At 36.7% G+C, this 23,967-nt stretch overlaps 1 protein-coding gene, 1 long non-coding RNA gene and 1 pseudogene across 7 annotated transcripts in view; 2 read left to right on the forward strand and 1 right to left on the reverse strand.

Annotated features, from left to right (window-relative positions):
* LOC134809037 (uncharacterized) overlaps positions 1–21,585 on the reverse strand; it is a 41,687-nt gene extending 20,102 nt beyond the window's left edge. The window contains exon 1 of the long non-coding RNA XR_010153537.1: positions 21,460–21,585. This is a non-coding gene — a long non-coding RNA (uncharacterized LOC134809037). The remainder of the gene's footprint in view (positions 1–21,459) is intronic.
* On the forward strand, positions 3,863–4,169 carry LOC107973607 (thioredoxin-like; annotated as a pseudogene).
* DEPDC1 (DEP domain containing 1) overlaps positions 20,628–23,967 on the forward strand; it is a 31,500-nt gene continuing 28,160 nt past the window's right edge. For 2 of the 6 annotated variants that reach the window (XR_010153531.1, XR_010153534.1), the window contains exons 1-2: positions 20,665–21,279; positions 23,535–23,800. Coding sequence is in view for 3 of the 6 variants with exons in the window: in XM_001165339.7 (XP_001165339.1) it covers positions 21,232–21,279; positions 23,535–23,800 (314 nt within the window). In the remaining 3 variants the exon portion in view is untranslated. Of the gene's footprint in view, positions 21,280–22,136; positions 22,223–23,534; positions 23,801–23,967 lie in introns of those variants that run through there. The other 4 variants (XR_010153536.1, XM_513480.8, XM_001165339.7 and 1 more) reach the window with 3 other exon arrangements.

The raw sequence follows: 23,967 nt of genomic DNA on the forward strand, positions 1-23,967 counted from the left end.
TTCTCTCATGCATTCTTAATGTATGTAGATAGAATACATTATGGTAAATACAACTGAAGAGGGAACTATATGGTGAAAAGGTAACTGGCTGTTTTATGCAGGATAAACTTTAAGGAAACAAAAGTAGACGTGGGAACTACAATTATAATGTGGCTGCCTACAGGAAAGTGATCTTTAAAGTCAGAAGCAAGAATTATCAGGAATAGATTTGAAGTGGTGTAAAGTGAAATTCTTAATATAGCAAATACATTATCAGAATCTGACCCATGCTTACCATTACAGCTTCATATCAGTCTCCTTTTCCTTGTACTATATATTCTACTTATGCAAATTACCTGCAATTCTCTGTATATTCTATACTTACATGCCTCTATGACTCTTGTATAAGTTGCTTCTTCTCATGAGATTGACCTCCTTCCTTCCTTTCTCCACCTGGCTAATTAAATTCATTCATCAAGATTAGCTCAGGTGTTTCCTCCTGACATAACTTCCCCCAAAGTTAGGTTTCATGATGTTCCTAAGCATCCCACATAGTTTATTACAGTGGCCATGGTGCTTAAAAAGATATACTACCTGTTCATTTGCCTTCATATTTAATTAATAAAGAAATATGTGCTCAATATAAAAATTTCAAACAAGAGAATAAAATACATCTTAAAGAAACAACGAATACAAATTTTACATGGAGTAAACATTTACTTCATGTACCTTTGCCTCCCCAGATAAGTGTGTGTTTATCAAGTTTTTTTTTCTTTTTACTTAAATCCTTTCTCAGATGGAGCTTTTCATTCCAGCGGGTGAAAACAGATTTTATAAAATATACATATAATACGTTGATGCTGATAGTATCTAAGAAGAAAAATTAAACAGGATAATGGGGAAAAGAAGGAGTAGGATTTATAATCATTCCACAACAGTGTCCCCTTTGCCACACTCTGCCTTACATATTATAAATTTTGTAATGTGCAAAAACTGGAATATACTATTTAATTAGAATTTCTCTGATTATTAGTGTGTGCAGATATTTCACAGGTTAACTCACCATGCAACTGTCAGTTTACATGATTATTTCATTCAACAGAACATAAGCTCCTTGAAGCCAATAACTGCAAGTTTCGTGTCCCTGGATCCTAGCATAGTACCTAGTATAAAGTAGGCTGAATGAATGACAATGTAAGAAACATTATACATGTGTGTGTGCATGGCATGTGCATGTGTGTCTGTATAAAGCAAAAGTTCTCTTAAATCAATGCATCATAAAAACAATTTGAAAATAAATGAACATATTTAAAATAAATTTAGATTAGTTTAAAAAATGCATTGAATATGACCTCTAGTACTTCTCCTATTTAGTTGTACCTTGGTACCATTATTAGAATGATCTTAACTAATGTGTTAAATGCCCAAAGGTAAAATTACTTTTATGAATAATGTTTAATGATCCAGCAGGACAAAATCAAACCTAGATTTTAGGATAATTTTCAAAACATATTTTTAAAACTTAGTATTTTAAAGTCACTGTTGAATAAATGCGTGTTCTGAAATTTGGTAAATTTATTATAAATTCCTGGAACTGGAAGAATCTTAGACATCTACTTCAACTTCTTCATTTTACAAATGAGAAAATTAAGAACCAGGGGAGAGAGTTGCCAAGGTCTCATAGTTAATTAATGGCAAAGCCAAGATTAGAATCAATATTCCTTGACTCCTTCCTAGAGCAGTGCTCATTCTAGCACACTACAAAGACTTTCATAGTTACAGTAAATTCTGAACTTATGAATGGATTGTACTTTAAATATTCATTTATGAATCATTTGTGGCTAGAACTGGGAATTCATTTTCCCCTGGAAATAATTCTTAAAATTTGACTGAGTTTCTAATATAATACCCACATAAACGTCCTGTAAGGAACTAATAGTTTTTAATTCAACAGCCTGCACAATGAGGAAGAATTAAAGTTAAAGGGAAGGCTAGTTTTATGTGAAAGTCCTTACACCTCATAGATGAAGCTTCCTGAACACATGTTTCTAATGATTCTTGCAGTTGAAAAATGCAGGATGACTTTCTAACCAGGTATTACTGTGATTCTAGAACACTTTCCCACCTTTAATATCCAACTTCATAAGGATTAGATTTGGGGATATTTTTCCTTTGTACTTAGAATATCTGCCAGATGTCTTGTAGTTGCCAGCCATCCTCAGCTGCGTGCCTGCCTGACTCCAAAACTTTTCTGTAGGAGCTGGCAAGACTTGCATTAAATATGACAGTTTCAACATACTTGTTGGCTTAAGTCCAGCCAACACTGACTACCCAGGGTAACTAAATGTTCTTATTATCTTAAATAATCTAGGCCTACCCCAGATATGGCAGCAGTGTGACTATCTCCCTAAACTCATAGGAAGTATATAAAAGAGATGAAAGACCTAAGAAAAATCTGGGTATTATAAGGGAAATGGATGCTGAGTGATCAATCAATAAATGTCCGCTACAGCAGGAGAGAATGTTCCTTGTTTTATGAATTTTCTTCTAGACACAGTGTCATTTCCAGATTTCACGGCAGTCTTTCCTCAACACAAAATTCACAAACTACCTCCTCCTCTACAAATCTCCTTCTACCAGTCATTTTCATACCCTGAGTTTGTCAGATTTCCCATGTATACAATATAGTTACAAAGCAGCCAGCCAAATCATTTTTCTGCTTTATGAATGAACATAAACATAATGCATATACTCATATCTGTGTCTTAGACCCATATAATTGTACAGCTAAAGATCAATTGATTTTAATAAATCAATCTTATTGAAAAACATAAAAATTACATTAAACAAGGGCAAATCCAGACATTTGATGGTTGTATATTAAATTAGCATTTTTCATGTATATTAACTGAAATTCATTAATGAAATTTGCTCCCTGCAGATAAGCTCTGACTAAGCAAAGTTAAAAGAGAATAAAAAGTTGGCATTAGAGTTTAAAGAAAAGTAGAAGACTATAAAATTACATATGATATGAAGACTAGAATTTCCTACAGCCACATCCCTTACTTCCATCTCTCTGCAGAAAAGACAAAAGATAAAGAAAGAAAAGCAAAAAGCAGACAGAATGAAGGAAGATGTAAGAGGAAACTACTGCATGTGAATGATTGTAATGGAAAAACTGAAACTCTGTATTAACCATGGAATATAATTTACAAAATGGCATTACTTTTATTATCATGCACTAAACACACACACACAAATTCGAATTATTCAGAGAGAAGAAATCCAAGGGAAGCTAAAAATAATAATATTCAAGTATAGTAAAACCCAAGCAAAACAAAATTAGGAAGTGCTTAATTAAAAACTTTTTCACATAATTTTTAATGCACATATTAAGCATTAACAGGACATCAAGGGAAGTGATCTATTTTAGGAGGATTTTCAACAATTATGTTGAAACCAATAGTATTTTGATTAAACAGAAAATTCTGATTACTATACCTCATGCATACTTAAGTATTATTTTAATCTGAATTTCAAATATATACATGTATGATATATAGAAGTAGATATATGGATATATAGTTAGTATGCTTAAACAGTCTTTTCACAAAGAATAAACTCTAAAATGCAGTATTTACATTTGGAAAGTCTAAGATATTGGTATTCATCTTTTAAAACCAGTTTGAATTCCCTATCTCTGAAGACTTCTAAATGGGGTATGAGTTAAAAGTAGTCAAGCTTAAGTGTGTACATTGATATGCTACTACAGAGAACTCCAAAGACCGTCCACCAAAGATCTAATACGCAAAAAGCTCAGCCTGGTGCTTTGGATTCATTTCTATCTATTCTTACAGTTGCTAGTCAGACCCCAACAGTCAAAATGGTGAAGCATATTGAGAACAAGTATGCTTTTCAGGAGGCCTTGGACAATCTAGGAGACAAACCTATAGTAGTTGATTTCTCAGCCACGTGTTGCAAGCTTTACAAAATAATCGAGGCTTTCATTCCCTCTCTGCAAAGTATTCCAAGATGGTGTTGCTTGGAGTAGACATGGAAGACTGTCAGGAAGTTGCTTCAGAGTGTGAAGTTAAATGCATGCCAATTTTTGAGTTTTTTTTAAAGTACAAAAGGTGTGTAAATTTTCTAATAAGAAAAAGCTTGAAGTCACTATTAATAAATTAACCTAGTTATGTTTTCTATTTCTTTTTTTTTTAGACAGGGTCTCACTCTCACCCAGGCTGAAGTACACTGGTGCAACCATGGCTTACTGCAGCCTCCACCTCCTGGGCTCAGGTGATACTCCCACCTCAGCCTCCCAGGTAACTGGAACTACAGGCATGTGCCACCACACCTGGCTAATTTTTTGTATTTTTTGGAGCAGTGGGGTTTCTCCATGTTGCCCAGACTAGTCTCAAACTCCTGGGCTCAAGCAATCTGCCTGCTTTGGCCTCCCAAAGTGCTGGAATTACTTTGTGGTAATACTTTGTGGTGTGAGCCACTGCACCCAACCCTAATCATGTTTTCTGAAAACATAACCAGCCATTAGCTACTTAAAACTTGTAATGTTTTATTTATAGGAAGGGTGAACTATGGAGCTCCAGCTGCCTTCTGATTATGAATGAGAATAAAATATTAATTCTAAGAAAATAATATGCAATTATGTGAAAGCATTCATATAAACCACAGGGAGAAAAGTGACAAGTAATTTTCTGTGTTGTCCCATATATGACTGAGGTTTCTTAGACTCATCATTTATCATCATTGCATTGCAATTTTTATTATCATAGGTATCCTTAACCAGCCCAAATATAAATTTCTGCTTCTCCTTCTAGTTTTCATTAAACATTTCCATGAAGTCTTTCTAGTCTCTCCTGAACAGATATGGGTCCTTCTTTTTACTGTGTTCCCATAGCACTTTGAACACACCTCCATTATCACAGTTAAATAACTGCAGTTCAGTGCTTGTTTACATGACCATTTCCGAAGTAGGTTGTAATTTCCTAGAGAGAAATATTATATTATTTTGCCAAAGTAACTTCTACTTTGGGGAGTTCAATATATACTTGTCAAATAAATGAATAATTGAAACTGTGCCAAAGAGTAATTTCTTCAATAAATTATATAATATAGGTAGGAGTTGAGACACAAGACAGTTTTTCTGACACATTTTCCATTCCCACACTCTCTCTATTACAATAGAAAAGGCCTATCACTGCCTCCTTAATACAAAAAAGGAAGTATTTCCTGCTCCTTTAAAGGCCAGTCTCTCCACTTCTACTCTATTCTCAGTTTCTCATAGAGCTTGCATTATCTGTCTGTACATTATCAATTATTCTCTTAAGCTTAATTATTCCCATCTTTAAATAATAACTATCACAGTTTTCATAAGTAATGTATGTAAACTATTTTAAAAATTAACTAATTAGGTAAATATAATGGAATAAATGCTTATAAGTAAACATGTCAAATAATTTAGAATCTAAAGTTATATTAAATTAAATAACAGATATTAATTAAATGTCTGGGTTATTTCCCATCTAAAAAATTATAAGAAAACATTTTTCTCAAAAAAAGTGTTCTTAAAGGAAAATGATTTTTGTCTTATTCAAGGTTATATAAAGGTTATTTATAAAACAGGGCAAAAGGTACCAGTAAATAAGAGACATATAAAGAATCTTATAACTATAAAGAGCTACTTTGGGTAAGAAAAATTGAAGGGGGAATAATTTTATATGAAAAAAATCTTATATGGTAAACTTTTGTCCTAAAATAAAATGAATAGGATGTTAAGGATAAAATGAAAAACCTAAGCAAGTCATAAATGGTGTAAGTCAATAAAATTTGTAAAAAGAGGCTTTATGGAAAAAAAACTTTATGTGATCAAGTTGGCTATAATTAAAAGAAAATTAGTTATAATAGTCTTTCTAGAGATTGGTCTTTGATATTTAAAATACACTAATACACTAAATAATTGGTTAGAACTACAAAATTTTCTTAAGGTATTATCTCTTAATAAAATTACAAGAGGGCTGGACATGGTGGCTCACACCTGTAATCCCAGCACTGTGAGAGCCCAAGATGGGAGATCACTTGAGCCCAGGGGTTCAAGACCAGCCTGGGCAACACAGTGAAACCCATTTCTACAAAAAAAAATAAAAAATAGAAAAAATTATCCAGCATGGTGGCATGCACCTGCAGTCCCAGCTACTCTGAAGGCTGAGGTGGGAAGATCTCTAGAGCCCAGGAGATCAAGGCTGCAGTGAGCCATGATCACACCACTGCAACACAGCCCAGGCAACAGAGTGAGACCCTATCTCAAACAACAAAACAAAAAATAATTAGAAGAAATTTTAATTTATTTTTAACCCAGAAGTTCAACTTTTATTGCATCTTGCTGTTTTGAGCTTTCTTTCCTTTTTGAGAAGGGCTGAAGTAATAACGCTCAACTTTTTAATCAGCTCCTATAACATTTTCCTCAGGTTCTAACTATTGTTGTAGCCTGATGCTAAAAATGTTTTATCTCAAATGTCTAAAGCAAATGTTTTCTTCCAATATAACATCTTGTGCATTGGCTTTAAATTGTTCTATTAAACTAAAACTTTTCACTTATGATCCAGAATACATTCTTCCTATGTCTAACTAATTCAAATACCATTTTCTTTAGTTTCGACTTGCAGGTTATCTAAGTGGACTTCCCATAGGGGAGAGGAATCACAGTGCAGAAGGTTTTTTGGGGGGGGATTGTTTGTTTTTGTTTTTTTGCCTTTTGGTACCTGGACTAACAAACAGATTTTACATTTTATCAAAGTTATTACTATTTAATTATTATTAAGTTTTATTATTATTTTTAATAACTTAATTATTATTAAGTTTATTATTGATTTGCTTAGGAAAACTGAGGTTTTTAAAAACTCTTTACAATTAAGTTTATTACATCCATGTAACTTTCTGTATTACTTTTATTTATTTGTTAACCTTAATTTAAAATTTAAAAATGCTTTATTACTGAAAAATGCTAGCAGTTATCTGAGCCTTCAGTGAGTCATAATCTTTTTGCCAGTGGAGTGTCTTGCCTGGATGTTGATGGCTGCTGACTAAACAAATTTGTGATCGCCGAAGGTTGGGGTGGCTGCGGTAATTTCTTTTTCTTTTAACTTTTGTTTTAGGTTCATGGGTACATGTGCAAGTTTGGTATAAATTTGTGTCACAGAGGTTTGTTGTACAGTTTATTTAATCACCCAGGTACTAAGCCTCATACCCAATAGTTATATTTTCTAATCCTCTCCCTCCTCCCACCCTTCACCCTCAAGTAGGCCCCAGTGTCTGTTATTCCCTTCTTTCTGTCACTGAGTTCTCATCATTTAGCTACCACTTATAAGGGAGAACATGCAGTATTTCTGTAATTCTTTTAAAATCCTTATGCTATTAAGTTACAGGGCTTCGATTCTTGGGTCTAAAAAGGACATCAAGTCCTGCTAAATCTTAAACAAGGGCAGTAGTTAAAGCATCATCTTCAGACTTGGGGGAAGATGATAATCAAAACAAACTGTGTTCATGAGACACAGGGCCAAGAATTAAAAGTATTCCACCCTTCTAGGCCTAGAGACTATTGTGGAAGAGGTAGGCACATGAAATCATAAGGGCCAATTTTGAGAGATAAAATTAATTCAGTTTCTTTATAAATTAAATGTTAATGTTGAAGGCAAACTGATACAAGACCAGCATCAGGGCCTCTGTGTCAGATTAACAAGGTTTTCTTGGAGCATTAAACTGCCTTTTAAAAAACTTATAAATGGTTACAAAGATGTTTGATGGAAATTATGTCTTATGGTCAAGATTATTAAAATTTTATAGATGTTTATAACATTTGAGAGACAGATTTAATTGGCCTCATGCTGTCTTTGTTAGGGCTTATTGTTTGGGAAATTAAGTCTCCTCTATCAATGAGTAAGGTTTTTTGCCTTTTTAAAATTTTGAGTTATCATTTTGGGTAAATAAATGACTTATAGTGACCTGGAATTCTATTTTGTAATATCAAGTGTTTTAAACTTTGATATTTGACAAACTTTCCGTAATCAAATTTTAAATTATGTTTTTTTGACCTAATTAACCCTTTGAGATATTAGGTCCCCCAAAGACCAAAAGAGACATATTCAGCTTATTTGATACATTAAATTCATATAGGAAGCATTGTCAAATGTAAAATGATGTGTAACTTTCTTTCTTTAAGTTATAATCATATAAATGTTATTAGTATGCATTACAAAATCATATAAAATTTCTATATTCTGATATGTCTCAGTATATATTGTCAGTAATAATTATAATTGTTATGTTAAATTGCTGTATACCACAGAGGTGACCAGATTTTCTTGTCAATTGTGTTTTTAACTGTGGCTGTTCTAAGACTTTTGTCATCCAAAGACAATTGTTGTCTTGTTTTAATCCTCTTCAAAAGGCAGTTTATAATCAGCTATAGGACTCTTGGACTCTCTGATAACTTTGAAAATTGGGCCATTGAAGTAGAGAAAACAAAACAGATAAAACAAATTCCAGGACTCTCATAGAAAGCTAATATATTCCAAAGGATTCCTGACATGGACTAAACTAATAAAAGGCTGAAGTAATCTTTTAATGATTTTTTTTTTTTTGCTTAAAATGTTGCTGATCCTTTTCATTTTGTTTTTCAGAGTCAAGAAAACTTTTGTTTTCTTTTGAGCTATTTACAGCTTTCAGCAAGTGAGTAAATATACTCCTGTAAGAAAAATTTGGAGCATATTTCTTTCTCTCTATCTGATTTCTCCAGAATTTGGAAACTATTTGTGAATATTCTTAACTTATGGCAATATAGTTTTTGCATAAGTGCAATAAGAATCTGTTTTCTTTAGTACAGGACCCAATTGGAGACACTGGTTATTTTACCAAGGCTTTGACTGGAATGGCATATTTTCAAATATAAACAGACTGCTTTGAATAATCAAAGGTGACTTATAGAGTGAATAGAAGCCCCTTGAGAAAACTGGCCTCATACCTTGTCTACACAGTCCCTGTACAGGGTTCCTGACTTGCGGTCAGCAAAGAATGTCACTTTCCGACAGGCGCAGGAACCTCAAGTTATCTTGTCACCTTGAGAGGAGAGCAATTTACCCAACTCATACAAGTATTTGCGAGCACAGATAAATCTGTGGCTGGGCTCAATGCTTTGAAAAATCTAATATGAGATTCCTTATGGAACAAACTTCCATCAAAGCCAATTTAAAAAGAGCCTATGTGGCAAATAATTTATTCTTGTTGTACTTTATGCAAATAATCAGGCCAAGTATAAGACTAAAACTTATTTTGCAATAAATTGGTCCTACTATGATTTTGTCTGTAATAAAGTTGGGGAATTAGAAAAAGAAAAATCATGTTTCAAAATAAACTATAGTACACCTGTTACTAGGTTCTGGCCTTGCCTAATATTTTTACGTTTTTATTATTTTCTATAAATTGGACAGAATTCTAAAGTTTTTCCTGGCTGCAAGTTCCCAAAATAATGTCTTACATTTTTTCCTTCTTTCTTTTCCTTTTTTCGTCATTTTTCCTGATTTGAAATCACTGAACATTAAACTGAGAAAACTGGAACTAGACAACTTAAACTTCAGAAGAAAATAACAGCAACATATATATATATATATGTACTTACACACACTTACATATATATGTGTGTATATATAGATATATGTGTGTGTATATATATAATATATATATAATATACCATTTCATATCTTCCTACTGATATATGGACTTTAGAATAATATGGCCTTTATGGGTTTTCCAGGATTGCTCTCCCTTTTTTTGTTCATTTGTAGTTTTAGTTCTCTCTTCCTCCCCCTATTTTTTTTCTTTGTAGGACGTGAGACTGCACAACCTGTTAATAATGAGCTTTTCTAACAACATGAGACCTTTCTAGGAATAAACCATCCTAGCCATGAGAGATGAGACAAAACTCAAGACCACAGACTCATTTTCTTCTAAAATGTTTTCTCTGAAGATTTTAAAAAGAAAAGGGGAGAGAATTTCAAAAGAAAAAAAACCTGGGAGCCCAACTCACTATGCCAAAAGGAAAAAAATTACCTGAAAGCTGAATCATGCAAGAAGCTGCCTTTCCTTTTGTTCCTAAGCAAATATCTACGGATAAAAGGTTAAAAATCTTCATAGGAGGCTGGGCGCAGTGGCTCATGCCTGTAATCCCAGCACTTTGGGAAGTGGAGGCGGGCAGATCACCTGAAGTCAGGAGTTCGAGACCAGCCTGGCCAACATGGTGAAACCCGTCTCCACTGAAAACACAAAAATTAGCCAGGCATGGTGGCAGGCGCCTGTAATCCCAGCTGCTCGGGAGGCTGAGGCAGGGGAATCACTTGAACCCGGGAGGTGGAGGTTGCAGTGAGCCGAGATCGCACCATTGTACTCCAGCCTGGGTGACAAGAGCGAGACTTTGTCTCAAAGAAAAGAAAAAAAAAGTCTTCACAGGAAGTTACTATGTTCACCTTATCTTATGTAAAGTACCAATATACTGAGCTTGAGGTGAATACATAATTGACTATTCCCCTACCTGTTCCTTTTCTCTTGCAATATATGAGTTCAGTAATGTGACCATACCCTCCCTCTTTCCCCTCCAGCCTGCTTTTCCCCTGAAACCTTCAAAATCACCTATGGAGAAAGTACAGACCTGTCTCATGGGCATGTCCTCAACCTTGGCAAAATAAACTTTGAAAGTGATTGAAACCTGTCTCAGCTACCTTTTGGTTTACACCCAAATGATTTTTTTTCCTGTAAATCATCCTATTACATACAAATACAGCACAGAATTATATGGGATATGGCAACATGACTACAAGTACCTGTCACTGTCCTCCCAGTTTTTCTCAGTAGATGTGGATGGTCCATTTCATACTACAGTCTTTACCAGAATCTTTGGAGAATTTAGGGACTTCCATCTACTTTGTACTAGGTGGGATATCAGTGGTCTCTGAAGGTAAAACTCCTCACAAACACTCAAAGGTCTCAAGATCACTTAGCTGTCAAACATCTACATTTCTCAGGAAGAGAGCACTTTATTGTGAGCAATTATATTAGGCCATTCTTGCATTACTATAAAGAAATACCTGAGACTGGGTAATTTATAAAGAAAAGAGTTTAAATTGGCTCATGATTTTGCAGGCATTATAGGAAACATGGAACTGGGCATCTGCTTGGCTTCTGATGAGGCCTCAGGAAGTTTACAAGCATGGTAGAAGGCTAAGGGGGAGCAGGCATGTCATATGTCCAGAGCAGGAGCAAGTGAGAGAGAGAGTGGGCAGTTCCATACACTTTTAAATGATGATATCTCCTGTGAACTCAGAGAGAGAGGTCACTTATTACCAAAGAGGATGGCCTAAGCCATTCATGAGGAATCTGCTCCCATGATCCAAACACATCCCACCAGGACCCACCTCCAGCGTTAGGAATTACAATTAAACATGAGATTTGGGAAAGGGCAAATATCCAAACTATATCAGCAATCCTGAAAAATCTCGCAAATACAATCATATAGTTGCTCTGACATCTATGTAGAGTGTTGTAACGTACTGGAATGATATAGAACCTTACCTAGGAGCTCAATGGCATCTGTGCCCTTGAGAAAAGTCATTGTCATTAGCATTCTTGAAAACGTGTCTTTTACTGGAGACCTTTGGAGGGTAGATGAAAGAAATCTAAACAAACTGACTTGTTTAATAAAAAATTGTTATTGTCCCACTTAATAAAATTTCAGGAGTCTAAGTGAACCGCAGAAAGACTAAAATTAGCACTCTCTAGCTCTCCTTTCTGCTTCTCTTTGGTCATCAGTGCATTTCACCTGACTAGAGAGTCTCCATTCAGGTGTAACTATAACCACACTGGCTCCTGGCTCATAGCCTCTCATCTTAGTCACCAGAAAGAGAAGCCTTTTCCCTCTTAATCCAGTTTTTAAAAATCTTACTGACTCAGCTTGGGTCATGTGACCGCCTCATTGGAATTGGGTGAGCAGAACTGTGACTCAGTTGGAGCAAGTGTTCACTCCTAGATCCCTGAGACAAGAAAGAAAAGTTCTCTCAGAATACATTTTAGAGCTAGAAAGGGCCAGACGCAGTGGCTCACACCTGTAATCCCAGCACTTTGGGAGGCCATAGGTGGAAGGATCACTTGAGGTCAGGAGTTTGAGACCAGCCTGGCCAAATTTTTAGTAGTGAACCCCGTCTCTACTAAAAATACAAAAATTAGCCAGGCATGGTGCCACACACCTGTAGTCCCAGCTACTCAGGAGGCTGAGACAGGAGAATCACTTGAACCTGGGAGGTGGAGGTTGTAGTGAGCCAAGATCGTACCACTGCACTATAGCCTGAATGACAGAGCAAGACTGTCTCAAAAAAAAAAAAAAAAATGCTAGAGAAGTATTTTCCCAAATGAGGAGGTATACTTTTCCCAAAGGAAATGAGAGCTGATTGCCAGACAAGACAATACATGTCAACTGTACTTCTAATCCTAAACTACACTAGCTGTCTGAATACTTGAGGATGCAGGATTTGGGGAATGATGGTTGAAAAATAAAAAGTCATTATCTGAGAAATACTTACATGGACATAACTGATCTTCACTGAGGCTTATTTCAGTTACTGATGTTAAATTTTAAAAAAAAGCCTTGTATAAGAAAACATAAATTTAAATTAAAAGCAATGCAAACAATAAAATAATCAGCAGTTCAAAGAAGAGGGTCATTCTGAGCATTTTACTGTGAGCTAGTTTAAGACAAAAGGGAAAAATAATTAAAGTCTTATTCATAATTCATATCTCCAAGCCTAAATCAAGAGCAGGCAATACAGAAATAAATAATAATGAGAGAATAGAAAAGTCTTCCTGGAGATGAATGAAAAACTGAGCATAAAGGAAAATTAAATAGAAGCTCAGCTGGAAGAATTCTCTCAGAATTTGAAGAAAAAAATAATAAAAGGAAAATTATAGAAGGAAGGACATCAGAAAAATAAGATAGATCCAGAAGATCAAATAATGAATAATAGTTTCAGAAGCAGGCAGGACAAGAGCCAGGAGCAATTTAAAAGAAAAAAATTAAAAGAAATTTCAGACCAGACCAAATATTAGACAAAATTCACGAAATAAGACTCATAACTAGACATAGCATGGTGCAATGGCTAACTTCAAGGATAAATAAATTTTACAGACTTTCAGGAATATTTTATTAAAGGTTACCTAGAAAGGAAAGACAATTAGATTATATTCCCTATATATAAACTTTCCTTTTTGTGATAAGAAAAAATTCATCCTTTCACCAAATATTTATTAAATTCCTACTATGTGCTGTTTAGGGGCTGGAGAGAGAGCACTAATCAAACTGGATAAAGTCTTGGCCATGGAACTTATTTTCTAGTGGGAATATATGAATTCCATGGGCAGAATGAGGAAAGCCTACTAGAATAGATAATTTCTGTCTAGGCAGAAAAAATTTGTCTCACTATATATAATACAGGGTACATGCAATTCATTTTCTTTTTTAAAAATTTTTTTATTTCCATAGGTTATTGGAGAACAGGTGGTGTTTGTATATGAGTAAGTTCTTTAGTGGTGATTTGTGAGATTTTGGTGCACTTATCACCTGAGCAGTGTGCACTGCATCCTATTTGTAGTCTTTTACTCCTCACTCCCTTCCCACCCTTTCCCCTGAGTCTCCAAAGTCCATTGTGTCATTTTTATGCATTTGCATCCTCATAGCTTAGCTCCCACTTATGAATGAGAATATAAAATGTTTGGTTTTCCATTCCTGAGTTACCTCACTTAGAATAAGTCTCCAATTTCATCCAGGTCGTTGCAAATGCCATTGATTCATTCCTTTTTATGGCTGAGTAGTATTCCATCATATATGTATGCCAAAATTTCTTTACCTACTTGTTGATTGATGGGCATTTAGGTTGGTTCCACATTTTTTCAGTTTCAAGTTGTGCTGCTATAAACATGTGTGTGCAAGTATCTTTTTCATATAATGACTTCTTTTCCTCTGAGTAGATATTCAATAGTGGGATTACAAAATCAAATGGTAGTTCTAATTTTAGTTCTTTAGGGAATCTCCACACTGTTTTCCATAGTGATTGTACTAGTTTACCTTCCCACCAGCAGTGTCGAAGTGTTCCCTATTCTTTGCATCCACACCAACATCTATTTATTTTTATTTTTTTATTATGGCCATTCTTGCAGGAGTAAGGTAGTATCACATTCTGGTTTTGATTTGCATTTCTCTGATCATTAATGATGTCGAGCATTTTTTCATGTTTGTTGGCCATTTGTATATCTTGTTTTGAGAATTGATTATTCATGTCCTTAGCCCATTTTTTGATGAGATTGTTTATTTTTCCTTGCCAATTTGTTTGAGTTCATTGTAGATTCTGGATATTAGTCCTTTGTCACATGTATAAATTGTGAAGATTTTCTCCTACTCTGTGGGTTGTCTATTTACTCTGCTGACTGTTCCTTTTGCTGTGCAAAAGCTCTTTAGTTTAATTAAATGCCAGCTATTTATCTTTGTTTTTATTGAATTTGCTTTTGGGTTCTTGGTCATGAAATCCTTGCCTAAGCTAATGTATAGAAAGGTTTTCCAATGTTATCTTTTAAAATGTTTATAGTTTCAGGTCTTAGATTTAAGTCCTTGATCCATCTTGAGTTGATTTTTGTATAAGGTGAGAGATGAGGATTCAGTTTCATTCTCCTACATGTGGCTTGCCAATTATCCCAGCACCATTTGTTGAATAGGGTGTTCTTTCCCTACTTTATGTTTTTGTTTGCTTTGTCAAAAATCAGTTGGCTGTAAGTATTTGGGCTTATTTCTGCATTCTCTATTCTGCTCCATTGGTCTCTGTGACTATTTTTACACCAGTACCATGCTGTTTTGGTGACCATGGCTTTACAGTATAGTTTGAAATCAGGTAATGTGATGCCTTCAGATTTATTCTTTTTGCTTTGGCTATGTGGAATGTTCTTTGGTTCCATATGAATGTTAGGATTCTTTTTTCTAGTTCTGTGAAGAACAATGGTGGTATTTTTATGGGAATTTCATTGAATTTGTAGATTGCTTTTGGCAGTATGGTCATTTTTACAATATTGATTCTACCCATCCATGAGCATGGGATGTGTTTCCATTTGTTTGTGTCATCCATGGTTTCTTTCAGCCATGTTTTGTAGTTTTCCTTGTAGAGATCTTTCTTCTCCTTGGTGAGATATATTTCTAAGTTTTTTGTTGTTAGTATTTGTTTTTATTTTGTGCAGCTACTGTAAAAGGGGTTGAGCTCTTCATTTGATTCTCAGCTTGGTCACTGTTGGTGTATAGAAGAGCTACTGATCCGTGAACATTAATTTTGTATCCACAAACTTTGCTGAATTATTTTATCAGTTCTAGGAGCTTTCTGGAAGAGTCTTGAGGATTTTCTAGGTAAACAATCATATCATCAGCAAAAAGTGGCAGTTTGACTTCCTCTTTGCTGATTTGGATGTCCTTTATTTCTTTCTCTTGTCTGATTGCTCTGGCTAGGACTTCCAGTACTATGTTGAAGAGAAGTGGTGAGAGTGGGCATCCTTGTCTTGTTCCAGTTCTCAGAGGGAATGCTTTCAACTTTTCCCCATTCAGTATTATGTTGGCTATGGGTTTGTCATAGACGACTTTTATTATATTGAGGTATGTCCCTTGTATGCCAATTTTGCTGACAGTTTAATCGTAAAGCAATGCTGGATTTTGTCAAATGCTTTTCCTGCATCCATTGAGATGATCATGTGACTTTTGTTTTTAATTCTGTTTATGTGGTATATCACATTTATTGACTTGTGTATGTTAAAACATCCCTGTATCCCTGGCATGAAACCCACTTGATCATGGAAAATCATCTTTTGATATGCCGTTGGATTTGGTTAGCTAGCATTTTGTTAAGGATTTTTGCATCTATGTTCATCAGGGATACTGGTCTGTAGTTTTCTTTTTGGTTACGTCATTTCCTGGTTTTGGTATTAGGGTGATACTGGCTTCATAGAATTTGGGATGATTCCCTCTTCCTCTATCTTGTGGAATACTGTCAATGGGATCGGTACCAATTCTTCTTTGAATGTCTGGTAGAATTCTGCTGTGAATCCATCTGGTCCTGGCGTTTTTTTTGTTGGTAATTTTTTAATTACCATTTCAATCTCACTGCTTATTACTGGTCTGTTCAGGGTATCTAATTCTTCCTGATTTAAGCTAGGAGGATTGTATCATTCCAGGAATTTATCCATCTCCTCTATTTGAGCTTATTTGAATTTTCTCTCTTCTTTTCTTGGTTAATCTTGCTAATGGTCTATCAACTGTATTTATCTTTTCAAAGAATCAGCTTTTATTTCATTTATCTTCTTTTTTTTGTTTCAATTTCATTTAGTTCTGATCTGATCTTGCTTATTTCCTTTCTCTGCTGGGTTTGGGTTTGGTTTGTTCTTATTTCCATAGTTCCCTGAGGTGTGACCTTAGATTGTCTGTTTGTGCTCTTTCAGACTTTTTAATGTAGGTGTTTAGGAAGATAAATTTTCCTCTTAGCACTGCCTTTTCTGTATCTCAGAGGTTTTGACAGGTTGTGTCACTATTATTGTTCAGTTCAAAGAAATTTTTAATTTTCATCTTGATTTCATTGTTGACCCAATAAAGGATGCAGGAGCAGTTTATTTAATTTCCATGTATTTACATGGTTTTGAAGGTTCCTTTTGGAGTTGATTTCCAGTTTTATTCCACTGTGGTCTGAGAGAGTGCTTTATATAATTTTAATTTTCTTAAATTTATTGAGGCTTATTTTGTAGCCTATCATATGGTCTATCTTGGAGAAAGTTCCATACACTGATTAATAGAATGTATATTCTGTGGTTGTTGGGTAGAATGCCTTTTGTTAAGTCCATTTGTCCCAGGGTATAGTTTAAATCCATTGTTTCTTTGTTGACTTTCTGTCTTGATAACCTGTCTAGTGCTGTCAGAGGAGTATTGAAGTCCCCCACTATTATTGTGTTGCTTTCTATCTCATTTCTTAGGTCTAGCAGTAATTGTTTTATAAATTTGGGGGCTTCAGTGTTAGGTGCATATATACTTAGGATTCTGATATTTTCTTGTTGGACAAGGCCTTTTATCATTATATAATGTCCCTCTTCATCTTTTTTAACTGCTGTTGCTTTAAAGTTTATTTTGACTGATATAAGAATAGCTACTCGTGCTCATGTTTTGTGTCCATTTGCATGGAATGACTTTTTCCACCCCTTTACCTTAAGTTTATGTGAGTCCTTATGTGTTAGGTTAGTCTCTTGAAGGCAGCAAGTAGTTCGTTGGTGAATTCTTATCCATTCTGCAATTCCGTATTTTTTCAGTGGAGCATTTAGGCCATTTACATTCGACATTAGTATTGAGATGTGAGGTTCCATTCCATTCATCATGCTATTCGTTGCCTGTATACCTTAGTTTTCTGTTTTTTTTTTTCAATTGTATTTTTGTTTTGTAGGTCCTGTGAGATTTATGCTTTAAACAGGTTCTGTTTTGATGTGTTTCCAGGATTTGTTTCAAGGTTTAGAGGTCTTTTTAGCAGTTCTTATAGTGCTGGCTTGGTAGTGACAAATTCTCTCAGCATTTGATTGTCTGAAAAAGACTATATCTTTCCTTCATTTATGAAGCTTAGTTTCACTGGATACAAAATTCTTGGCTGATAATTGTTTTGTTTGAGGAGGCCGAATATAGGACCCCAATCGTTTGAGGAGGCCGAATATAGGGCCCCAATCCCTTCTAGCTTATAGGGTTTCTGCTGAGAAATCTGCTGTTAATCCAATAGGTTTTTCTTTACAGGTTACCTGGTCTTTTGTCTCACAGCTCTTAAGATTCTTTCTTTCATCTTAACTTTAGATAATCTGACGATAATGTGACTAGGTGATGATCTTTTTGTGATGAATTTCCCAGGTGTTCTGTGAGTTTCCTGTATTTGGATGTCTAGGTCTCTAGCAAGGCCAGGGAAGTTTCCCTCGATTATTCCCCCAAATATGTTTTCCAAACTTTTAGATTTCTCTGCTTCCTCAAAAATGCCAATTATTCTTAGATTTGGTTATTTAACATAATCCCAGACTTCTTGGAGGCTTTGTTCATACTTTCTTATTCTTTTTTTTTTTTTGTCTTAGTCGGATTGGGTTAATTCAAAAACCTTGTCTTTGAGCTCTGAAGTTCTTTCATCTGCTTGTTCAATTCTATTGCTGAGACTTTTCAGAGCATTTTGCATTTCTGTAAGTGCGTCCATGGTTTCCTGAAGTTTTTATTGTTTTTTAATTATGCTATCTATCTCATTGAAAATTTCTCCCCTCATTTCTTGTATCATTTTTTGGATTTCCTTAAATTGTGCTTTGCCTTTCTCTGGATCGCCCTGATTAACTTAATAATGAACCTTCTGAACTCTTTTTTAGGTTAATCAGGGATTTCTTCTTGTTTTGGATCCATTGCTGGTGAGCTAGTGTGATTTTTGGGGGGGTGTTAAAGAACTTTGTCATATTACCAGAGTTGGTTTTCTGATTCCTTCTCATTTGGGTAGGCTCTGTCATAGGAAAGGCCTAGGGCTCAAGGCTGTGGTTCAGATTCTTTTGTCCCATGGAGTGTTCCCTTGATGTAGTGCTTTCCCCCTTTTCCTAGGAATGTGGCTTCCTGAGAGCCAAGATGTAATGATTGTTATCTCCTCTGGATCTAGCCACCCAGCAAGTCTACCAGGCTCTGGGCTGGTACTGGGGGTTGTCTGCACAGAGTCATGTGATGTGAACTGTCTGTGGGTCTCTCAGTCATGGATACCAGCCAGCACAGTATTTGGGGTGTCTTCCGGGTCCTGCAGGAGCAATCCACTTCCTTCAGATGGTCTATCAATTCTCTCAGTTTTCCTGATTTATTCCTGCAGTCATTCTGGAGCAAAAGTTCACAGTGCAAGCCTCCACATTCTGCTCTTTCCATCCAAGTGGGAGCTGCAATCTAGTCCTGCCTCCCATCCACCATTATCTCTCCAGCTACCTGAATTAAGTTCTGTGTGGCTTGGGACGCCTCACGATCATGGCAGAAGGTGAAAGGCACATCTCACATGGTGGCAGACAAAAGAAGAGAGCTCATTTTCTTTTGTGATACTCATTGTATCACAATGAGTAGATTAGGTTAGGTTCAGCTAGAAGAGTAAATTAACAGAGGCTCATATTTCTTTCATATATAAGTCCACAGCTAGGCAGTTCATGGGCATTACAGCATCTCAGCTGCACAGTCTTCAGAGATCCAGGCTCCTCCAACCCTACACATTGACCCTGTACTCTCCCTCCCATGACACACACACACACACACACACATACACATTCATACATACACCCCAATCAGGATTTGGGGAATCCCAGGAATCAGCATTTTAACAGGTATTGCAGGAAATTCTAAAACATGTAGTTTTTAACCCACTCTGAGAAATTCTAATGTAGTAGAATTAGGAAAAGGATGATAAAGTGACTCTCGCAGAATTGGTAATGAGAGGAAATAAAATGACTTCCAAGATTTAAACTATGCAATCAATGAATAATTGTTAAGAGCAAAGGTATGTAAAGTTACCTTAAAGAAACTCGGACCACTCACATTTAACAAAAACCTAACTTTTAAATATTTTATCATCTAAAGACACTATAAATGTGAAAGTGGATGGTGCAGAGTGAATCCACAGCCACAGTGGATTATTAAGGTACTATTAAGCTGTGGCTACCTATATCAAAGGCTGTATGTGAGATGATTTTCAACTTGGGGAGCTGGGCAAAAATAAACTTTGGCTTCCACAGTCTCATCTCCATTTCCTTCTGAAAGGAAAAAGAAAAGAAAAACGAAAATCCTGGGACAATGTATCATAAAGCCAGGTAAGAAACAGTTAACATTATTTTGTAACATCAATCATTTTACTTTTCCTTAACATAAGTGGAAAATTAAGTAGATTGTTCCTGTTTACCAAGTATGTTTTTGAAAATTCCTACCCACTGGTCCTGGTAGAAAATAGATGTGTTTCTGCCTAAATAACCCAAATTAAGGAAAACTCCACAGACCTACACTACCACTCCCTGAACATTTTTCTTTATCTCTTCTTTTTACTGCTTCCTATCCTCTTAAACTGCTATTTAATTTCCAAGTGAATTCTTCCACAGCTTCAAATCACTCAAGCAATCTCCCACTTTACTAAGGGATTCTTAGCATCAGATAGTTTCAGACTGGTGACAGGGTATTTATTAAAAGCATGAAGTCTGTGCTTTGCCAAGGAGACCTAAGACTGAGTAAGTCTCTTCAACTCTCGGAATGTAGTTTTTGTCATTTGAAAATTGACTTCTGTTGAAGATTTATTTTCTAAGATCCTAGTGAAATTTTAAGTGTATAATCACGATCCAAACATAACCAAGATTCTTATACAGTGGTAGAGTTTAAGGGAAGCAATTTGACAAGTTGTACACAACCTTTCCCAAGCCCCACATTGTATGTACTTAAGAAAGACTACCTATAATCCATTTTATTACCCAACTGGGGGGTTCTGAATGATCCATTTTACTGCACAATTAGGGGGTTCTGAACCTACATTTTAGCACTTCAGAGAATCATGGCACCTGCTGAGAGAGAGGATAGGCAGCAGAGAGAGAAACTGCGACATATATCCACCAGGTTGCTTTGCCTTCTAAGCTAACTGCTGAAGATCCTGTAGGGCCAGGCAGAAAAACCGTATTTTCTTGTCTTTTCAAATTTCAAATTCCCTTAAACCAAAGGCTGGACTCCAAATAATTTCGTTTGGAACTAAACAGCTCATCCCCTCTGAGCACGAAAACAGGACTCTGTGACTCCGCCTCGCCGTAGACCGCAGGAGGGAGAAACAGCGCCAGGGAAACCCGAGCCTGTCCCACCGAGGCGGTCCCAGGCCAGCCCAGCCCACCCCAGCCCGCGCCAGCTACCGGAGCCCCAGGACGCAGCCGAGCGGCCTTCGCCGACTCCTTCCCGAGCCTGGCTGTGGCGTCACGTGACCCGCGGCGCGGCCAATCCGCGCAGCCCTCTATGCTATTCAAATCGGCGGCGGGGCCAACGGTTGTGCCGAGACTCGCCACTGCCGCGGCCGCTGGGCCTGAGTGTCGCCTTCGCCGCCATGGACGCCACCGGGCGCTGACAGACCTATGGAGAGTCAGGGTGTGCCTCCCGGGCCTTATCGGGCCACCAAGCTGGTAAGACAGCTCGGATAGACGGGACCGGTCAGCGGGCTGACGGCAGTCACCACTGTTCGCAGTTTTACCTCGACCGTTCGCAGTTTTACCTCGGTCGGAGGGATGAGTCCCAGGATCCCTAGGTTCAGTGAAAAGGCTGGCGAGGAGAAGTAGCGGGTATGCGACCCTTGCCAGACTCACCGCTCCCTCTATTTTGAGGGTCTGGGCCTCAGGTCCGAAAGGAAGCGCCGCGCGTAGGCCGCACCAGACTCGCTATGAGGAGCGACTCCTGTGCCTGGTGTGGCCGGCGTCCCGTGGGGGCGTCTTAGAATATTCCGATTTGGCCGCTCACCTCGCCTGATTTTCTACCCGCCTCAGAATTAGGGAACAATTGGGAATGAGGTCCAAAGCTTTGTAGGGTTAGGTGGGGGGCAAGCCCGAATGTGGCAATTTTGTTTATTGAACCCATAGAATTTAACGCAGGATGTATCGGCCGAATAGCACTAGGATAACAGCTGCCTGTTTCAAAACGGTATTTCCGAGTACCCATCAGTAACCACTGCTGGTGGTCCCTGAATTGCACGTACAGCACTCCTAACGCGTTTTGTGCAGTTGGGTCTTCGGTTCTATAGGATACTGTGGTGCTGGTTATGTGACGTTAGGTGAGTCCCCTACCTTCTGTGAGCCTGTTTCCACATTGGTAAAGGTTACTAATACGTGCTTGCCTTAAGGGGTTTCCCAGGAGGATGCTGTTTTTGAAAGTGTCTTGTGATCTGCAGAATAACAAGCATTTTCCTCTTAAGAATGCCCTTCAGACGAGCATGTATTATTAGCCCTACTTTATCAGTGTGCACACTGAGGCTCACAGACGTTAAATGCCTTCTAGAGTCACATCAACAGCAAGTGGCAGAGCTAGAATTCAGATCTTCCTGGTATGGCAATCTTACATGGATTCTGCTACTTAGTAAGTTATTGGCTATATTTACCAATATGAAGGATAGAATTTAGGACAGGAAGGAACCTCAATCAGTAGTCCTGCCACATTATTTAAAACCCATTAGATGAAAGTAGTATAAGCACGCTGAGAAAGAAAACATGCACTGAATGCTTACTAGTACTTCACATATATTACATCATTTTATCATTCCAATAAGCCCATTCGTTAGGTCCTTTTGTCCCTGTTTTGTGGTTAAGGAGATTGAGGCATAGAGATTGAAGATAGGCCCAAAAAGTCATAAACAATAGTGGCAGAGCTAGAGCTGGGAAACCAGCCCTACTAGTCTAACTCCAGAGCCCGTTCTTAAAGCCACTACCCTGTACTGCATCTCAGGAAAGCCGTTCTGTAATCTCCCTTAGTACAGAGTCCCTTTCTGTCATTTTTATTACTGTGTCCTCAGGCCAGTACAGAGTGAGCAGCTCAATATCAGTTTCTAGAGTCAATCACACCTGGGTTTGAATGCCTAGGTTCATCACTTAGCTGTGTGACCTTGGTCATTTTATTAATCTCTCTGCTTTATTTTCCTTATGTGAAAAATGAGAAATTAATAGTACCTATTCATAGAATTGGGGTAATTAAAGTGAAATAATGAATGTGAAGCACAGTGCTACCAACATTAATATTAATTGAGGTAAAAAACAGGGATGAATGTTTTCTCTATTGATTGTAGTTCTTCCTTATTTGCAGATTTCTTAAATAAGCTCAGGATCTTAAATAAGGATCTTAGATCAGCCAATGAAGTTCTTCTAATAAAAAAGCTATTACATAAAAATATTACTACAGCACTAGAATTAATAAAAAGAAAGCAGTGTAAGATATAATTTTTTTTTTTGAGACTGAGTTTTGCTCTTGTTGCCAAGGCTAGAGTGCAATGGTGCAATCTCAGCTCACCGCAACCTCCGCCTCCCAGGTTCAAGTGATTCTCCTGACTCAGCCTCCTGAGTAGCTGGGATTATAGGCATGCACCACTATGCCCAGCTAATTTTGTATTTTTAGTAGAGACGGAGTTTCTCCATATTGGTCAGGCTGATCTCAAACTCCCGACCTCCGGTGATCCACCCGCATCGGCCTCCCAAAGTGCTGGGATTACAGGCATGAGCCACCGTGCCCGGCCAGATATAAAATTTTATATGGCACAAATAAGATGAATGATTCTTCAAGAATTTTTATGATATAATCAGATGTGAATTAAAGAATTTTCTTTACCTAATGTACTTCAAATCAATATGAGATTTAATTTTTCTTCAATTTTTAAAAAATATTTTCCTTCTTTTTACAGTGGAATGAAGTTACCACATCTTTTCGAGCAGGAATGCCTCTAAGAAAACACAGACAACACTTTAAAAAATATGGCAATTGTTTCACAGCAGGAGAAGCAGTGGATTGGCTTTATGACCTATTAAGAAATAATAGCAATTTTGGTCCTGAAGTTACAAGGCAACAGACTATCCAACTGTTGAGGAAATTTCTTAAGAATCATGTAATTGAAGATATCAAAGGGAGGTGGGGATCAGAAAATGTTGATGATAACAACCAGCTCTTCAGGTAATGAACAGATATGTAACTGTAAAACTGAATTACTGTAAAGTTTTATCTCTACTTATATTATACTTTTACTATAACAGCAGCTTCTTCAAAGAAGTTATATTTCTTTGGAAAACTATTAATGCTGTTCAACTAAAATCATTTAGAAAAATTGTAATGTGAAAGTT

This window comes from Pan troglodytes, chromosome 1, assembly GCF_028858775.2.
Source record: "Pan troglodytes isolate AG18354 chromosome 1, NHGRI_mPanTro3-v2.0_pri, whole genome shotgun sequence".
Lineage (NCBI taxonomy): Eukaryota > Metazoa > Chordata > Mammalia > Primates > Hominidae > Pan > Pan troglodytes.